Source organism: Mixophyes fleayi, chromosome 6 (assembly GCF_038048845.1).
Source record: "Mixophyes fleayi isolate aMixFle1 chromosome 6, aMixFle1.hap1, whole genome shotgun sequence".
NCBI classification, from domain to species: Eukaryota; Metazoa; Chordata; class Amphibia; order Anura; family Limnodynastidae; genus Mixophyes; species Mixophyes fleayi.
In genome coordinates, this window is record NC_134407.1 from 137,502,359 (window position 1) to 137,516,787 (window position 14,429).

General features: G+C 42.0%; 1 protein-coding gene across 3 annotated transcripts in view; it reads right to left on the reverse strand.

The window, feature by feature from the left end:
• Positions 1–14,429, reverse strand: part of BMP7 (bone morphogenetic protein 7) — a 97,383-nt gene that overhangs the window by 35,245 nt on the left and 47,709 nt on the right. For all 3 annotated transcript variants that reach the window (XM_075176487.1, XM_075176486.1, XM_075176485.1), the window contains exon 2: positions 4,933–5,125. In XM_075176487.1, the coding sequence (XP_075032588.1) occupies positions 4,933–5,125 (193 nt within the window). The remainder of the gene's footprint in view (positions 1–4,932; positions 5,126–14,429) is intronic.

Here is a 14,429-nt window from a genome sequence, read left to right on the forward strand (position 1 = left end):
TTCAGACATCTTGTCCACAGACTTCAGGACTGAATGACTGTTCGCTGGATCCAGAGCGCCTGCCATAAGTAACGGCTGTACTTACTATTATTTCTCTTGAAATATTCTGCTACTTTTTGAGAATAAATATTTGTGCGTTGGAAACACAAATCGAGATTCCACAATCGTTATTGGATAGCAATAAAGCGTGCATAACAATTATATACAGTATTTTTTACATAGAAACATCAACTAAATTATACACATATGCAAACTTCATTTAGGTCCATTTAGGTATAAGCTATAAAATATATAGTGTATCCCTAAAAATTGCTGAATTGACCAGCAATAATATTTATCACTGTGATGCTGTAGACTCTACACCTTCACCAGTGTTGGCTAACCTGTGACACTCCAGGTGTTGTGAAACTACAAGTCCCAGCATGCTTTGCCAATATATACCAGCTTATTGCTGGAAGGGTATGCTGGGACTTGTAGTTTCACAACACCTGTAGTGTCACAGGTTAGCCAACACTGTAGAATTTCATTATTTCCTATAGTAGTGCACTGGAATATTACTAGGCCGTACCCTACAGCAGCTGAACAGAGGTAACATCACAGTTCAGTAATAGGGTCAGCTGCTCTGGGGGTTTCCATGACAATCAACTGCTCTGCACGGTCAATCATCACTGCACTTCCCCGCCTAACAGAATTATTGGTGGTTTAATAAACCCTGTTATAAAATCTATATGTTAGGGACAGAATACTTTAAAAACTGTATTATAATTCTTTAAAATGAACCTGGATCCACACACAGTGCAGGCAGCCATTTTGTGGGCTGAACCAATATTCAGAAAATTGCTGTCTCCACTTGAGGTAATTTACAAAGCGCAAACTGGTTGTTTTGCAGCGTAAGAACAGCTCTGGTACCCATACATACCTCCTTTTACACAAATTCATCAATAATTCCATCAGGTCACATAGATTTGTGGAGCAAGATAGCAGCACTTGCAGTTTGCATTGGTAGAGGATGACTTGGATGGAGTGATGGCAGTCCTAGCAAAGTATGCAGTAGGCATATTTTGTGGAGCAGTGCAGAAACAAGATTTGTGGAGTGAGGGTATTTCTTTGGAATAAATGGGTGGTGCATTTTCAGGGGTATTCCCTAAGACCCCTGCCCATTATACCAAAAGGGTACAAAAAATAAAGACACATTATTTAAAAAAAAATATGTATTTGAATAGCTATATTTAATCCAAAAATGGTAAGAATCATTGAAGCACCTGGTCCTGGTGCAAAACGAAGGTGTTTTGTGACACGCATTGGTTGTGCTTTGTAAGTACAAGAGAGTCCCCTATAGATGAACGAAATTAAACAGTGACAGTGCTGTATTCGTGTTTGCACTTACCTGAAGGAGTTAACGTGGGGTTTAGATCTGGCCAATGATGTTGAGGGGAGGGTTTTGTGGCTTTGTATAGGCGATGCATTTCCTGGTCTGAGTCACTCGGCTGGCAAAATCCCGCCTACCCACGCCATTTTTTAAGTAAGCTTTAAAAGTTAACGGTGGTTTGGCATAAAGCCGGTTATGTAGGGTTATAGTTTTGGTGTGGGAGGAAGGCACTGCGATCAGCGGCTGATATATATGGCTCTATCGTGATTGGTCGCAGGTATCTGTCCCCTTACAAGGCAATCGGTTACTCTTGTCCCTTCCGTGGGGAGGGGCCTCGCCCGGCTCAGTGAGGGAGGGGGAGTGAGTAGTGAGGTGAGTGCAGTTTACTCTGACGCCAGGTTAGGGCCGGCCAAGCAGTGGGGTTATGAGAGAAGTGGGTGGACTTAAGGCTATATTGCCATGTCCACGCTTGTTTGGGTATCGCTGGAGCTGATCTTCAGTGCCCTTTTTCCGTCACCAGGTTTAATTAGGTTATAATAAAATATTTTTAGTGCCACTTTACTCAAGTCTCCGTGTCTTTATTTTATATAAGTTGGTTATGTCATTAAAGATATGGTGTAGAACGAAGGGCATACACAGTGAGCTATTTAATGGCCTCCACTATGTGTGACAGGTCCATTTTTATATATAAAAAACAACCATAATAAATAGTTGTTCACTTTTGTATTTCAGATGCACGTTTCATACATTTTAGTGAATTCCACCATGTGGAAGTTGATTCTGCACTTAACTCTCCACAGCTTTGAAAGTCCCATTGCAGAATGATATAAAGTTTAAAATGCTTGTTTATTGAGTCAATTATGTGCAGATTACAGAAAATAGTTTGCTGTTCTCTACTGAGTTTCTGGCCTTTAAAATAATGTCAGGAGTAAAACAATGAGTGTATAATGACCTCCACACTGCCCTGAAGAGACCTATAAATGCAGCTCATAAAAGGTGTGTCCAGGACTCTTGGCTACAAGATGGAGGGAACAGCAGAGAATGTCAAGATATTTATTGAAATTCTTTATGTAGATTAGCCCTCACTGGGAGTCATAAAACATGGTCGTTTGAGATGGCGTGCAATGCTAAGCATCTTGACACTGTAATATAATTGGTGAAGGGCTTTGAAAAGTGTTGTAAAGATGTGTACTTTTCTCTTGCAGAACAGGGTGGATAGGTTATTGCACAATAAAAGGATACATCTTTGGGCAGATAACCAGGGCCTAAAAGTATACCAGGTGCCCACACATAATGGAGGCAGCCATTTTGTTGTCTGAACTGACACTGAGATATTACTGTGGCATGATTTACTTTGAAAATTGGTTCAGCTCACAAAAATACTTTTTCTACTATGTAGGCGAGGGTGTTACAATTGTAATCTACATTCAGTGCATAATGCCTCAATGATGTCCCTAGTGAATAGATAGGGTGACATTTGATTCAGCACAAAATGGCTGCCTCCACTGTGTTTAGGTGACTGGTGTCACTTTCATTTTTTTTTAAATAGTCATTGTAAAAAAATAGAACATTATTATAAAAGCTACAAAGTCTTTTAGGGACAGAGTAAGAAGTTTAGTAGGTTAGTAGTTAATAGTCCCCATATTAAAGAGTGAGGTTATGGGCTATATAATAATGAAGGGGTGGGTTAGAAAATTAAGAAGAGGGGGGCTAAGAAATTCCCTTTAAAGCATACATATTATACCAGATCAGCTATATTTATGCCAGAGATACATTATGTATAGTGACAGTGTTCTACTTTATTCCTGTATAGAGGCAGAGTGTCCTTACCTAAACTCTACTTTATAGCATTAAATGCTTTTTCATTATGTCTATCAGACTGATGTGGCTATACTTAAAATGTGAATTGAAAATAAATTAAGTTAAAGGTTTATTCAGCTTGGCTAGAAATGACAGCGTGATCATCATTTGTTTCATTTTTACTAGAATCTGGGGAAACAACAGCAGATGTACAGTTCTGTAACCACCAGATCAGTCTGCTCTCTCAGACGTTTATATATCATACTTGTCAACTCTCCCGGAATGCCCGGGAAACTCCTGAATTCCAAGTTGGTCTCCCGGACTCCCGGGACAGCTGACAATTCTCCAGCACCTGCCCACTTCCTAGTGAAATGGGCAGATTTGAAGTCTCCATGACATGATTTCTTACACCAGCTGGCGGAGATTAGATCTCATCTTATACTCTTTATAGGATGCAGTTCGATGGATAACAGCATTTTACCAGCATTCTGCCTAATGCAAATCAAATCTTCAAACACACAAAAATTCCACATGAAAAAAAAATACCAATATTCCCTCACTCTAATGATTAATTAAGACCTTAAATTAAGAGAAGCAGTATTTTAGGGAAAAAAACTGAAAAGCTTAATTTAATGAATGGATAGCTAATAAAGGTATAGGAGCCTCACTTAAGATTTTCCCACCGTTGCCCACACTAGTTTGTAGAGGCAACTCCTGCAAGCGGAGAGTGGGGGCCCGATTCATTAAGGAAAGTTAAGCAACAAACTGAGTAAGTTTTCTTACTTAAGTTTGCTGGACAAAACCATTTTGCTATTCAAGGGGTGCAAATGAGTTTATTATTTTGCACATAAGGAAAAGGAAAATACTGGCTGTTTTTTCATGTAACACACAAATACCTGATAGCTTATTTGTACACTGAAATTTAAGGTTGATCTAGAAAAAAAAGCCAGTATTTTCCTTATGTGCAAAACAATAAACTAATATGCACCCCTTGCATTGTAACATGGTTTTGTCCAGGAGAAAAAGTAAAAGAAGATTAGTACTTTCCTTAATGAATGAGGCCCTGGTTGTGAACCTTGATGTTGCCTGGGTAGACCATCTATGTCAAGACCAAGGTGTTTTGCTCTGTGCTTTAAGTGCATATCATATGTTAGGTCAGCTTTATGTCACGCTATAGCTTCCCTTGTCATTTGGTTCTTTCCCTTTCTTCTTTAGAAGTCAAGTTCCTTTTAGAAGGGTTCTCATTTCTATGTGTCTCTCTATGTTATGTAGAAAATTATGTAATCTTTATGTTTTGTATTTAATGTACTGACTGCCTACTCAGGGGCGCACACAGGATTGTCAGGGGGGGGGGTTTCCCCCTGACCCCCCCCCCCCCCCCCCCAAAAAAAACACGAGAGAGAGCTGCTGCGCATGCGCAGCTCTGTTTCGGCAGCGCTGTCCTATACAGCAGCCGCGGTGCTGTCAAAGAAGCTCAGTTTCGGCAGCGCTGTCCTATACAGCACCGCTGCAAACGCTTCTTTGACAGCGCCGCGGCTGCTGTATAGGACAGTGCCGCTATGGTTGCCACTTAGTTAGCGCAGGGGGGGGGTTTCTGGAGACTCAGAAACCCCCCCCTGTGTGCGCCACTGTTACTGTGGGAGAAGTTGGTGATTAATATATCTAGGATAGGAACATTATTTAAAGCATGTAAAAATGCATGCCATCTGCATCTCTAGTTGTTATCTCAGGTGGGCTGTTGTATATCCAGTTAGTTAACTCACCTTCCTTGATGTTCTTGCAGGACTTGGTAAATACTGATCTGGAAAGTTTCATTATCAAACCTTTCTCGAATATAATCTTTATATATCCTGAATTCTGCTGCAGTTACAGCTTCGCCCTCAGGAATTTTGGCGAGGTCAAACCGGAACTCCCGATGGTGACGTCTCCGATGAAAAAACTCTTTATCATGTTCCACTGAAAGACAAGAAAACCACAAACTAAACATTTATTGTGTACTATTTTGAGTGCATCAATGATGTAAATATTACTTTTGACAGTAACAAACAACTGTGTGTGTGTGTGTGTGTGTGTGTGTGTGTGTGTGTGTGTGTGTGTGTGTGTGAGGTAGAGGTAGAGCTTCATGAGAGTTTTAGTTGGACAACTGCTGGCGATTGGTAGTTTGCATATAACTCAATATACACTTAGGAAACCTGATGATGGGTAGGGATATAGGAAAGACTGAATTTAGTTTTGGTACAGAAAGTCAAATCCAAAAATTTATTGTCAGAACTCAAAGGGCCTCATGAAGAGTTGCACATAAGTGGATTTGTGAGTTTTGTGTAAAATTTGTTGCACTGGCACAATTTGTGCACGCATTTTGAGTTGAACTTACAACACCTTGCGCTTTGAGAGGGGGGTGTTGCCGTGCAAGTGTGGTGCAGTAACACTGAGCAGTACCCAGTTAACCAAGCCCCTTTAAGATGCATGCTATTTTGAGTAATCCTTGTGTTTCCATATGATAGGTGCAGGTTTACGATTTGCTGATGATGCCTGCTATATCTTTACTCCAGAAGCCCTTGTGTGCTCTCTGTTTGCTTGATGTATGTTAATATATGTGCATCTCAAAATACAGACGTAAATGAGAGCAGGGAAAGCATTTTAAACTATTGCTGGCAATCAGATACCGAACACAATTATACATACAATAGCAAACATATTAAGTTCTGTCTTTTTACTGAAATATAAAACACATTTAGTGAATGTTCCATTACATCTTTTTAGAGACCCATTATCATCATCATTTATTTATATAGCACCACTGATTCTGCAGCGCTGTACAGAGAACTCATTCACATCTGTCCCTGCCCCATTGGAGCTTACAGTCTAAATTCCCTAATATAGACACACACTCACACACAGACAGGTAGAGACTAGGGTCAATTTTGATAGTAGCCAATTAACCTACTAGTATGTTTTTGGAGTGTGGGAGGAAACTGAGGTACCTGGAGGAAACCCATGCATACACAGGGAGAACATACAAACTCCACACAGATAAGGCCATGGTTGGGAATTGAACTCATGACCCCAGTGCTGTGAGGCAGAAGTGCTACCACTACGCCACCGTGCTGCCCACATGGTGGGCATTATGAAGTACATACATGAACTGAAGAAACAAGTAGAATACTAAAAAAAAATGCTACAGTGCTAATAGAGATTACATGTAGTAGGGATAAAAATACAGAATGTTCTAGGCCGCCAGACCAGGCATAATAACCGTTGAGCGATAGATCTAGTTCAAATCATCAACCATAGACATCTCCCAACAATGTTGCTCTACCTGGATGCCGAGAAGGCATTCGACCAGATTTCATGGGACTTTATGTTTCGTGCTTTGTAGGAATGTGGCTTCTCGGCTGAATTCCTGACGGGTGTGTCTGCACTGTACAGCTGCCCATCAGTCAGAGGTTTGGTTAACGGTTCCTTATCTGACACGCTCTCCCTTTCAAACGGGATGATGCAGGGTTGCATCCTATCGCCTCTAGTTTTTGCGCTAGTTATAGAGCCACTGGCGGCAATGATCAGGCAGACGGCTACGATAACGAGTATAGAGTTGGGGCCCCAAGATTTTAAGATTTTCCTCTTTGCTGATGATGTCCTCCTCTCCCTTACAAAGAGGCTCCTTGTCTGCCCTATACAGACTCATGGATGAACATGGCTATCTGTCAGGCTGCAAAATTAACTTCTATATTTCAGAGACCATGCTCCTCCATGCCTCCTTCCCCCCTCAATGCTAAGCCTACAAACTAATTTTGCCCTGCATTGGCAGTCACGCAAGATCAAGTATCACCTCTTCCAATGACAAGCTATACCGGGAAAATTTCTCCCACCACCAGGCCAGAATCAAACAGAACCTTGAGGTGTTGTGGAGCTGTATCATATTGTGGCGGGGGAGCATCATCACTGTTAAGATGATCCTGATCTACAAACTCTTATACCTCTTCCAGACCCTCCTGGTGAAAATACCAGACTCTGTAATCCGGGAAGTGCATTCCTCCTTCCTAAAGTTTGTCTGGCAGGGTAAGCCCCTAGACTTTCTAAGACAATACTCAAGAAACCCAGGGAATGGGGGAGACAGAGTCTTTGTGAACATCAAATTTTACTATTTGGTGTCCCATACGAGTTGCGGTCACTTATGTTCCTGACAGGAATATAGCATGGGTGCATCTGGAGTAGAGATGGGCGGGTCCGGTTCTCCGAGAACCGAACCCACCCGAACTTTGGGTATCCGAGTACCGAGCTGAGCAGCTCGGTACTCTCCCGCCCATTCCGAATCCAAATCGAGGCCGAACGTCATTGTGACGTCGTCGGATCTCGGGACTCGGTTCTCGCGATACTTCAACTTTATAAATACACGCCTCCACAGCAATCCATCGCCATTTGACAGAGGGAGAGAGCAGGGTGTAGTCATAGGCTAATTAGAGCAGGGACAGAGAATACCATATTGTTCTTGCAATTGCTCTAACCAAAATCGCTAGTGCAGAGAGGAGGATAGAGGTTTATTATTTTTTCTTCATATTTGGCACTCCCCAGCGCTTTTGGGGTGTCCCCCATAATTGTGCATTAATATTTCTGGCTGTCAAAAGTCATATCTGTCAGCAGTATCTACTCAATAATTTGTAGCACTCCTCAGTGTTTTTGGGGTGTCCTCCCTAATTGTGCATTAATATTTCTGGCTGTCAAAAGTCATATCTGTCAGCAGTATCTACTCAATAATTTTTAGCACTCCTCAGTGTTTTTGGGGTGTCCTCCCTAATTGTGCATTAATATTTCTGGCTGTCAAAAGTCATATCTGTCAGCAGTATCTACTCAATAATTTTTAGCACTCCTCAGTGTTTTTGGGGTGTCCTCCCTAATTGTGCATTAATATTTCTGGCTGTCAAAAGTCATATCTGTCAGCAGTATCTACTCAATAATTTGTTGCACACCTCAGTGTTTTTGGGGTGTCCCCCATAATTGTGCATTAATATTTCTGGCTGTCAAAAGTCATATCTGTCAGCAGTATCTACTCAATAATTTTTAGCACTCCTCAGTGTTTTTGGGGTGTCCTCCCTAATTGTGCATTAATATTTCTGGCTGTCAAAAGTCATATCTGTCAGCAGTATCTACTCAATAATTTGTAGCACACCTCAGTGTTTTTGGGGTGTCCCCCATAATTGTGCATTAATATTTCTGGCTGTCAAAAGTCATATCTGTCAGCAGTATCTACTCAATAATTTTTAGCACTCCTCAGTGTTTTTGGGGTGTCCTCCCTAATTGTGCATTAATATTTCTGGCTGTCAAAAGTCATATCTGTCAGCAGTATCTACTCAATAATTTTTAGCACTCCTCAGTGTTTTTGGGGTGTCCTCCCTAATTGTGCATTAATATTTCTGGCTGTCAAAAGTCATATCTGTCAGCAGTATCTACTCAATAATTTGTTGCACACCTCAGTGTTTTTGGGGTGTCCCCCATAATTGTGCATTAATATTTCTGGCTGTCAAAAGTCATATCTGTCAGCAGTATCTACTCAATAATTTTTAGCACTCCTCAGTGTTTTTGGGGTGTCCTCCCTAATTGTGCATTAATATTTCTGGCTGTCAAAAGTCATATCTGTCAGCAGTATCTACTCAATAATTTGTAGCACACCTCAGTGTTTTTGGGGTGTCCCCCATAATTGTGCATTAATATTTCTGGCTGTCAAAAGTCATATCTGTCAGCAGTATCTACTCAATAATTTTTAGCACTCCTCAGTGTTTTTGGGGTGTCCTCCCTAATTGTGCATTAATATTTCTGGCTGTCAAAAGTCATATCTGTCAGCAGTATCTACTCAATAATTTTTAGCACTCCTCAGTGTTTTTGGGGTGTCCTCCCTAATTGTGCATTAATATTTCTGGCTGTCAAAAGTCATATCTGTCAGCAGTATCTACTCAATAATTTGTTGCACACCTCAGTGTTTTTGGGGTGTCCCCCATAATTGTGCATTAATATTTCTGGCTGTCAAAAGTCATATCTGTCAGCAGTATCTACTCAATAATTTTTAGCACTCCTCAGTGTTTTTGGGGTGTCCTCCCTAATTGTGCATTAATATTTCTGGCTGTCAAAAGTCATATCTGTCAGCAGTATCTACTCAATAATTTGTAGCACACCTCAGTGTTTTTGGGGTGTCCCCCATAATTGTGCATTAATATTTCTGGCTGTCAAAAGTCATATCTGTCAGCAGTATCTACTCAATAATTTTTAGCACTCCCCAGTGGTTTGCGCTCAGAATGGATTCAAAGCAGTCCACATATGATCTAAATGAGCAACCAGGTTCTGTCACCAGTCCTGATGTTAGTGTTCCCAGTACGTCATCTGGCCAAGGCGATGTCAAACAACAGAGTGTTTTCAAATTAGTGCAAAAAACAAAAACCAAAAAAAAATTTACTGTATTGAAGCGAAAAAGAAGTGTAACTGAGCAAAAGTTAAGTGACGATAAAAAAAAAATTGCAAGCATGCCATTCTACACACGCAGTGGCAAAGAGAGAATGAGGCCTTCACCTTTGGCTATTAGTGGCAGATCCCAAAAAGTTACCCAGGCTACAATTGGTGCACAACTACTGTTACGCGTCAAAGCTGAGCTGCAAGATACCAGTGAGGCATTACAGGAGAATATTTGCTCTGATTCACAAATGACAACAATCCCTGTGGAGAGTCCATCCAACAGTGGGATGTCTAATCGTGAGCATTCTGCTGATGTGTGCCTTAATAGCCCGAGTGTAGCCGGTGATACCCAAATTGAGGATGCCACTTTGGAATTAGAAGAGGATGAGGGGGAGATTTGTGTAGGCGACGAGGGCGCTAATGAGGATGTTGATGAGGATGAGGTTGTTTGTGTAAGTCCTGCACCAGTGGCAGCAGTTCTGGCACGTGACAAGAAAAAGGCCATTGTCATGCCTGGGCATAAAACAAAAAAATCCACTTCTTATGTGTGGAATTATTTCTACCCAAATCCAGACAACAATTGTATAGCCATTTGTAGTGTATGTGAAGCCACAGTCAGTCGAGGGAGGGACCTTAACCATCTTGGAACCTCGTCTATGTTACGCCATTTAACGAGAGTTCATGGCAAAGTGTTGGGAAAAGCTGAAAGTTCTTCCCAAAAGAATACAAGCACTCCCTCATCAGCTAAGACCCTCCGCTCACCGACATACCGACGGCTACAAAATACACCCACCACACCATCCTCATCAATATCCTCAGTAGCGCTCGGAGTTAGCCCGGCATCCCACTTAAGGCTGGATGACTCCGGCACTATTATTGATTCCTCTGAAGAAAGCGTTAGTCCTGCTGCTGCTGTTGCTGCTGCTGGGGGTGAATCGTCATCCCAGAGGCAGGTGAATAAAATGAGCAGTCCTACATTTCAGCAATTAACTGTGAAACAATCATTTGCGAGGGGAAGCAAATATGACAGCAGTCACCCAGTCGCCAAGCGAATCACAGACGCCATGGCTGCAATGTTAGTGTTAGATCTGCGTCCAATCTCCACAATAAACGCAGCTGGTTTTTCACAGTTAATTGAGGTTTTGTGTCCGCGTTACAGAATTCCATCGCGACACCATTTCTCCCGTAAAGCTATTCCACAACTATACCAAAAAGTGTGTAAAAATGTAGAGATTGCGCTGAAAAATGCCATTCTGCCCACTGTTCACTTAACCACAGATATGTGGACAAGTGGAAGTGGCCAAACCAAAGACTATATGACTGTGACAGCCCACTGGGTTGGTCATTCACCTTCACCAGCAGGAACAGCAGCAGCATGTACACCACTACGTAACATTTGTCACAGGCAGGCCACTCTTTGTATCACCGGCTTCACTAACAGGCATACGGCTGACAATTTGTTACGCAAACTGAGAGATGTGATTGATGCATGGCTTATACCACTCGGACTCTCCCCAGGGTATGTCATTTCAGATAACGCCAACAATATAGTGCGAGCATTACAGCTTGGTGATTTCCAACATATTCCCTGTTTTGCTCACACCATCAACTTGGTGGTGCAGAGCTTCCTACGAAATAACCGTGAGGTGCAGGAGATGCTTTCGGTGGCCCGTAAAATTTCAGGCCATTTCAGGCATTCAGCCACAGCATGTAGGAGATTACAGCAGCTCCAAGAGCAGTTTAACTTGCCCTGCCACCAACTTAAGCAAGAGGTGGTAACTCGGTGGAATTCCACCCTGTACATGCTTCAGAGGATGGAGGAACAGCGCAAAGCCATCCAAGCATATTGCACAAGTCATGACATTGGGAAAGGAGGGGGGATGTATTTCACTCTTGCACAGTGGGGAATCCTTTCAGTGCTGTGCAAGGTGCTGAAACCATTTGAAGTTGTGACATGTGAGGTCAGTGCAGACTCTGCTAGTTTGAGCCAAGTCATTCCTTTAATTAGACTATTGGAAAAGCAGCTTGAGAAAATGAAGGAGGAGCTGAAAGCAAGCAATTCAGCAAAGTATGTTGGCCTTGTCGATCAAGTACTTAATTCGCTTCACAATGATCCTCGAGTTATTAAGATCTTGAACTCGGATCAGTACGTTTTGGCCACTGTGCTTGATCCAAGGTTTAAAACCTACATTGAGTCTTTACTTGTAAATGAGCGAGATGTGAACTTTTGCAAGGAGCTATTGCTCAGCAAGTTGGCCGCTGAACTGGGCCTCGGCTTGACGACGTGTCCTCCTTCACTTTCTCAAGCTGTTGCTCGTAAAAAATTAAATTTCCAAAAAAGAAGCAGGGAAGACACAGGGGGCAGACGAGAACAATTTAACATCTGGGCTGGTTTGAAGGATTTTTCAAAAAAAAGTGTCACTTTGCCCATAAGTCCATCCAATATGAGTATAAACATGCAAAGGATGGTGGAGGATTACTTTCAAGAGGTAGTTGATATGGAAATGTCAGACAGTCCCTTTCCTTACTGGGAAGAAAAGCAGGCCATTTGGAAACCCATGTACAAACTTGCTTTGCAATACCTAAGCTGCCCACCCTCCAGTGTGTACTCTGAACGAGTGTTCAGCACAGCAGGGAACTTAGTCAGTGATCGCCGTAGAAGGTTACTTCCCAAAAATGTGGAGAAAATGATGTTTATCAAAATGAACTACATCTTCCACGAGGAAGGCCTTCACCATCCAAGACATCCAAGCACTGACTGTTCTCTAATGGCGGATTCAAGCGGCGATGAATTGATAGTCTGTGATGATGACGTACACACTGATGAGGGTGAGGATGAAGCTGAAGATGATGCCGATAACATCTTTTTAAAACTTTCTATGTAAGTGTAGGGTGCAATCTACCCCCAAAGAGGAAAGGGACTTGTGGCATTTCCATATCACATACCATCTTGAAAGGCTGCTGTTAGGGCAATTTATCCTTAAGGGTAGGGTGTCATAGACAGAGTGACCCTAAACTGGCTTTGTCCATTTTTCATAATATTGTACAGTCTATAATGGCTGAATTTTTTAGTATTTTATACAAGTGGAGGGGGGCCTAGAGAGACAGAGTGACCCCAAACTGTCTTTCTCCATGTCAATTAATATTGTACAGTCTATAATGGCTGAATTTTTTGGTATTTTATACAAGTGGAGGGGGGCCTAGAGAGACAGAAACCAAACTGGCTTTCTCCATGTCAATTAATATTGTACAGTCTATAATGGCTGAATTTTTTGGTATTTTATACAAGTGGAGGGGGGCCTAGAGAGACAGAAACCAAACTGTCTTTCTCCATGTCAATTAATATTGTACAGTCTATAATGGCTGAATTTTTTAGTATTTTATACAAGTGGAGGGGGGCCTAGAGAGACAGAAACCAAACTGGCTTTCTCCATGTCAATTAATATTGTACAGTCTATAATGGCTGAATTTTTTGGTATTTTATACAAGTGGAGGGGGGCCTTGAGAGACAGAAACCAAACTGGCTTTTTCCATTTCTTTACATATTTAACTATAAGTGTAGGGTGTAATATACATTCAAGACGATGGCTGCATTGCCAATATGCATAGATGGAGAGGAAGACAATCTGTTTTGTGTGTAGAATAGGCCTACCAACGAAGAATTAAACTGTTTTTTTGGATGATTTATTACCTCAACAATTAGATTACTTGTCTCTAAAACAGTTGGAGCACTAAATTGGGTTAATTTAGGCCCAAAAACATGGATTTTCCCAAAAAATAGCAAAACAAAACCAAACAAAACCAAAACCAAAACCAAAACACGCAATGGCGGTTTTGCAAAACCAAAACCAAAACCAAAACACGACGGTAATCCAGATCCAAAACCGAATCCAAAACCAAAACACGGGGGTCAGTGACCATCTCTAATCTGGAGACACATTTCATGGGTATCCACTCCCTATTTGTACTCTGGGGCCTCTCCAGCGTAGATAGACTATCCGCAGCTTCCCCCCTCCAATCCCTTAAATTTCGTCTGTCTCTTTGAGGTAGTCTCAAACCTATTTGACAATAGAACTTGGGCCTTTTTGGCAAATCTTCACCGAAAGTTTGAACCTTTCCTCCTGCATTTCTTTGACACTTTGACGCTATGTCCTTGCCCCCCTTGGAAGCCCTAGGGACCCTCACAATCTTCAAATGCATGTGTCTCCATTCCTGGTTTACTAAAGGGATGATATCTGATTTAAAACTGGCTGATAAGAGACCTCCTTCAACACCCAAGGATGCCATGAACAGGAATGGGGGAGACACTTGGGACACCAGGGACCCCTTCTTAGATGAATCTTGCTGGGAGGAGGTTAGAGAGGATTGCCAAGAGCTCAATCTCTACACTAATCAAGGAAACAGCATACAAACTGTGCTAGAGGTGGTACTATACACCTGACAAGCTATAGAGAATGTTTTCTAAGTATACTGCTGTTGCCAGGAGTGTGGTCAGAGGGGTACGACGCTCCACATGTGGTGGACTTGCCCACACATAGTTCTCTTCTGGACCATGGTCCTTGCGCTCATGAACTCCGCCTCAGAACAACAGGTGAATAAGGACCCCTGGTCATTCCTTCTCTCTTGCCTCCTACCTGATGAGAGTGCTCCTCTAACAAGCTTATCTCTCATATACTAACAGCTGCTAAATTCCTAAAAGCAAATCACTGGAAGAACCCTAACTCGCCTTCCATGCAGGCTCTGTGGAACCATGTGTGGCATATCTCAAGCATGTATTGCATCACATACTATCTCCACGATAAATCACATCAAAGTAACA